The sequence below is a fragment of the Antedon bifida genome, chromosome 5, assembly GCF_963402885.1.
Source record: "Antedon bifida chromosome 5, ecAntBifi1.1, whole genome shotgun sequence".
In the NCBI taxonomy this organism is placed as follows: Eukaryota; Metazoa; Echinodermata; class Crinoidea; order Comatulida; family Antedonidae; genus Antedon; species Antedon bifida.
The window spans coordinates 30,273,484-30,279,607 of NC_136230.1; the positions used below are offsets into that span (position 1 = coordinate 30,273,484).

The following is a 6,124-nucleotide window of genomic DNA, read 5'->3' on the forward strand; positions in this document are numbered from 1 at the left end:
ACACATCAATCAAGTTCAGTTTTTTTTGTGTTTATTAAGAAAGTTTTCAATATATTGTACAAATATTACAGTATCATTGAACGTCATGACGTCATACAAAAAAAATCACATACAAAATAAATATTTTGCATAATAAATATTATGGAATGATAAACATTTGGAATATTTTTATTATTTCATTTTAGAAACAATATATTATATAAGTTTTTAAATACTTTCAGTTTTAAAGAGCAATTTAAAAGCTCACAATGTTTAAATAATTTCGATGAAATTAACAATCTTTAAAAAAAATTGCGTACGTGTTCATTTGAGTTATTTAACTTTAGGCCGCCTAGGCATATTACTACCACCTTAAATAATGTAAAGATATATTGAATAATAATTCTTATCTATAACATGTTTTTGCTTCAGTGAAGTTGTAATTGAACTCTGACCTAACCAATCGTATCCCGTTTCCCCTTAAATTATTGGCAATGTAGTGTCCAGTTTGCAGCATATGAGTGTTCGATTTAAATTCAAATACTTTAAGGCGTTTCAGAATTATTATCGCTACAGTCCGATTCATGACTGTGAACATGTGCAGAAGTAGCAGACGGACTCCTATTGGTACGCGATGCAATCCTATGGCAACGGCAATCACGTGGGTCTTCACTGCCTTCTTTCTTTTGTTTTACTCTGCGATTTTGGAACCAAATTTTGACTTGTTTCTCTGATAAGTTCAAATATGTAGCTATCTCGATTCGACGAAGCCTTGAGAGGTACATGTTGGCAGAAAATTCACGCTCTAGTTCGATGAGTTGTGTGCTTGTGAATGCGGTTCTTATCCGTTTGCTACTTGAGCTATCATCGTCTGGTTCTGCGTGCCTTTTGGCGCCTAAAATAAAACAAACAAACAATTAACATACAATTACTATAAATTTACTAAATTTATTGCATGTTGGCGAGAAAAACAAAAAACAAAGAAAAATGGCTGGAAAAAATGGTGTCATGTCGCAAGACGAGAGTCGTTTAACTATGATCAAATGGTAACTGAACATAAAGTAATGTTACAATAATTACTAATTATGATTATTTTAATACAAATTGATTTGATTTAATTTGTTCAATTTAAAGAGTAAGATGAATGATGCGTAACATGATCAAACTATTAAAAAGTATTTAAAAGAAACGAAATCATGACTTACCAACAAAATGTAGAGCTCGGCGGTCAACCGGTGGTGAACACGGAAGCTGAGGAGGAGCAGCCCCCGACGACCTGGAAAAATGATGTGACGTAGGATGCAATATGCCCGGATGGAGATGATGTGCACCACAGCGATCCAAAAACGGATTCAGTTGATGGTACGGATGAGATACAATTGGAGCTGTAATAGAAGACTTGAACGCAGAATCCGTTGTAGTAGGTAGGGTGACTCGACCACATGTCGTTGAATTCCGTACACATAAGGGGCATGTCCCCATAATATCGTTATGAGATTGAAAACAGTGAACAGTTCTAGGTTCAGATGGGGTGAAACTAAGAGGTGAGCGAGATGAGGTCATCACAGGCGATGGTTTAGCTAAAATCAACGAGTCGACGTAGAAAGAACGGGATAGTTTATCCTTTCTTTTATCCTCCTTTGTAGAGTCAGTAGTTGGTAACTTTTGATGATGCATCTTGCTGTTAGGAGTGAGTACCTGCTTCTATGTTACTTGTTGATAGTCTGACTGAAGTATGAAACTTGTCAGGCTATTTATATACCGATTGTAATCGTCACTCACGTGCCCGCTATGAAAAGTCTGTTGACAAACTATCACATCGATTTAGATTATTACGTTTTATCATTTCTACCAAAACAAAGGCCTCCCTTCTTACGTCGAAGCTCGCGATTGGCCTTTCCATTAAGAGGCTATTGTTCTTTTCTAGTTGTTTAGCTTCAGCGTATTACCCTTCAAGTTTGTAAAAGGCTGGCGTGTGCCTCGCACGCGAGTACCTCTTATCTTAGTTTAGTGAAGCGTGTTAAGTTAAGATCGACGTGGTAAAGGTGTACCTACTTCTCAATGATTTGACCAATCACAAAGCTGACTCCGCCCCCTGCTGAGGCTATTAACACGCCTATTGGTATGACTACTAGTAAAGATTTAATCCTATCGAGTAAAATTAATTCTACAAACATTGGATTCTATTCAATTACAGATGATTTTCTCAAATAGAAGAAAACAACTTTGTAATTATTTTCATAGTTTTGTATCCGTCAAATTAACTGAATTGAATTTGATGTTTTCACAATTCATGCATTCACTCATTTCCTTTATTTCGGATAGTACATCCATGTACAAAACATACAAAAAACAAAAATAGAAACAATTTCAGCAGGAAATTAACAATATAAGCAACTTCCACAAAACCAACGCTGATGTAAGTTGGAGCGTGGAAATACGGTAACTATAGTATACAATAAAACAACAAGCAATACAAACATTCTAGTTGTTATCAGACTAGTATTACTCAACGTATAAATAAAGTTTACTCGATTTGTTTTATCATAAAAACGTGACATATTTGAGGGAAAACAAAAGGCATAACGAACATAAAATTTAACAAAGAGAATTAATATATCACTGTTATAGCATTATAAGTGGATATCAATATAGTTCAATAGATAGCAATATAATAAAGTTTAAGAGGACAGCACAATAGATGGTAATACTTAGGTAAGTATAGCCCTTGGTGGGTCTATTGGGACGGTGGGTCTATTGGGACGGCGGCTAACGGAAGTTGTTCTGGTTTTAAGTCGTGTCTTTACCCGTTGCCTTGTTTGGCCCATTGATCGATAGGAATTAGGTCGGTCATAAGGAGTAACACAAATTATTATTAAATTCAAATTATGTAAGTTTAATTTTGTACTTAAACCATTTGATTGCGGTGGCGGATGCATGATGCAAGATAAATAGGCCTATATAGTGGGCCGTATATAGGCCTAGTTTTTAAGAAGATTCAACAACAAAATCAGAGCAAAATAAACCGAATTGAAGACTACCGTAAGTTAAAGAAACAAGGCAAACAAAGAAACAAAATTTACACTTAGTTGAAGAAATCGATTAATCTCTTAAATGTTATAAAATACACAAATTATACGAATAAATGGAATAAGAATAAATGGAATAAGAAAAGAAAAAAGAACATTTTGATAGTGAAATGGGACAAAAAATAAATCGGAGTATTCCCGAAGGTTTGATAGTGATACTGTAGGCCTACTACCAATACTAAAGCAGCATGGAGTTTAATTTTTTAGAAGAAAAAAAACAAGGCACATCCATTGGAGAGTATGTTGTATACAGTAATACTAATAGAATTAGGTTTATTTACATTCAGCCACCATTGTTTGCCTGCCTGTTTGTTGACAGCCGCATTGTTTGGTAAAATCATACCACGAAACAAACTGTTTACACAAAAACTAGAAATACAATACAAAACAACAAGAATAAAATAGGAAAACATAGTTTTTGACATACGGCGGTTGTCTTGTGCCTTTTACTGGCGTCACTAATTACTGTAAACAAAAACAAAGGTATTATTAATAGGAAAACTTAGTTTTTGACATACGGCGGTTGTCTTGCGCCTTTTACTGGCGTCACTAATTACTGTAAACAACAAAAACAAACAAGTTATTATTAATTAATGAGTAACATGCAAGCTTATCAGTAAGGGGTCATTGCAAACATGACATTAAAATCTAGACAGCCAGATTTAACATATTTAATTAATGACATGTCATCAAACGATATAATCCATGTATATTCAACTTTTACAGTGTTTTGTCATGACAAAGCATACCTTGTAAATATTTTGTAATTTGTTTTTATGTCTAATTTTTTAAAATATATATTTTTTATTCACTGTAAACTTGTTGCACATCTCATTGAGACTGTGCCTCTGATTTAAAATAGATACAATAAAAGTTCAGTTCAGTTCACATTGCAGAGAGGACAACGAAACTATATTTATATCAGTAAATAATATAAACGGAAAATACATTTTTACAAACATTAGGTAGGCCTTCGACATGATGATGATGATGATAATGATAATGATGATGATGATAATTATAATGATATTTGTGTCTTTTGTAAACCATCTCTTTAGATAACTTAATTATTTTTCTTGAATTTCAAAAATGAAGACAATAGAAATGACAAATACCAATTGCAATTCTTGCGATAACATTTTTACAATAATATTTTTTGATTTGTTTCTACGGAAAAAGAGTTAATTTATTTGAAATTGTTCTTCTATTTCTCATAATATTTGATCTAACTTCATTCACAATTCTACATCAAGTGTCAATCAATCGATTATGAGGCTGAAAAAGTGAAACCAAATCAGTTGGTGTCAGACGGTGTTGATACATGCTGTGATGTCATAATCTTGATTGTGACATCACAGCACGGTGTTGCTACGTGCTGTGATGTTAGAATCAAAGTTCAGCTTATCATTATCCACTTTTGAAATCTTTACAAACAACTCAAAACATTCAAATTGGATTGGAAAACATTAAGAAGTCTTTGCATTTTGATTAGCATAAACAAGAACATTGTCTTTTGTAATTGGATGGTTCCAGTCAAATCCGGCGGGTGGGTGGTGTAATGGAAGTAGGAAGACTCAGCTAAAACCATCACATAGCAAGCAACAAAATTTGTCCACAAAGTAGGGTTGTTAAATGTTGTTGTTATTCATCCAAAAATGCCACATGACTGGGAGTATGTACAGGGGTGAGCGGAAGGGAGGGGGTGGTGTTGTATACCTATTGTTTCTTTTTAATAAATTAACATTTGTGATGATGAAAGTTATGATTGGTCAAAACATCTTCATAAGCTATGCCTAGTTTCTGTTTGAGGCCATTTCAGGGAAAAAGGGTCAATCAAGTTGAAGTATCGAAAATCAAAACTATAAAAAAGGCTTATATGATGAAACCTGTGGCCATGACAGTCACAACAATGAATACGATGATGTGCCAATTCTTTCACGAACCAGAGTGCTCTTTGTTACTCGTGCAGTTAAGTCAAACTTAGTATTTCAAACTTTCAGATTTGTAACACTTCATACTTACAACGAAAAACAAATCAAAAGGATGAAGTATTCAGAAGAATTCTTAAGATTTAATGGCAATAAGTACGTGCTTAAAAAGTCGGGTTACAGTTCTTTACTTGAATGTTCTTTTGTAATGGATTAATTGGAAAATCCGGAAACCCAATATGATCAAACATCATCGGTATATGAGCCATTCACGGTCAGAATAAAAGAAATAAAAATAATTTTAAATAAAGCATCGCCTACAGTTTGTAAAGTACTGGTGATTGCGCCTTTTCTTCTTATCGTCTGAAAATAATGTGATTTCCGGCGCCGCCTGGTTTACAATTCGTTTTATAGCTATGTCTCTAAATTGTTTTACATAAAAGATCCATTTTTTTTACACAGAACAAATATAATACATACACGATACAAGGCACCCATGAATTTATATTGATATCTGTTTTATAGGCATGAAGCTAATTAAAAACCTCATTTCGAGCTATACAATCAAACCATATTATCTAAGACAGGTGCAGGTACTACCTATAAAAGTGGCGAATCTGAATCACAGATTTGGGTCATAAAATCTGGAACACAATGACGTAACAATGATTGTTAAATCTCGTTACCGTACTACAGAAATAAAATGAAGATTTGTAACAAAATTGTTATTGTTTGTCTTTGTAAACACCGACCAGTGAAATGTCAGCTGGGTTCAAACGATGACTTAAATGGGTACTTAACTTATAAGAAAGGGGAACAATTGGTAATGGTTATTGATATAGATACATTATTAAGATAACTGACTAAATAAAAACACTTATTTCTGATTGGATCCTGCTAGTATTGAGTTGCACAGAAAACTGCTACTGTACACGATCCCCAATTATTATTTTTTTTTAAGAATGTACTGCACTCTTAAACGTCTACCCAATAAATAATGGGTACCACATTTACTAATATTCTTTAATATTAAATTAGATTCATAGTCATTTAATCGTTTCGCCTTTATTTCATGAACAGTCTCAAGATTTAAGAGATTCAGGATTCAATTTATTGTCCCATAATTAT

General features: G+C 33.4%; 1 protein-coding gene across 1 annotated transcript; it reads right to left on the reverse strand.

The window, feature by feature from the left end:
• Positions 1 to 171: 171 nt before the first annotated feature.
• LOC144842753 (GS homeobox 1-like) lies at positions 172 to 1,888 on the reverse strand. Its single transcript, XM_078699273.1, has 2 exons — positions 1,185 to 1,888; positions 172 to 874 (listed from the first exon to the last, which is right to left on the reverse strand). Exons 1-2 carry the CDS (start codon positions 1,654 to 1,656, stop codon positions 525 to 527), a joined length of 822 nt encoding a protein of 273 aa, XP_078555399.1. The 5' UTR covers positions 1,657 to 1,888; the 3' UTR covers positions 172 to 524.
• Positions 1,889 to 6,124: the final 4,236 nt, after the last annotated feature.

Excerpts from the sequence above, each read along its gene's own strand:
- LOC144842753 (XM_078699273.1), bottom strand. The coding sequence starts at position 1,656 with ATGCATCATCAAAAGTTACCAACTACTGACTCTACAAAGGAGGATAAA. Across the intron at positions 875-1,184 it reads CCGAGCTCTACATTTTGTTG|GCGCCAAAAGGCACGCAGAA; the intron begins GTAAGTCATGAT and ends GTTTTATTTTAG.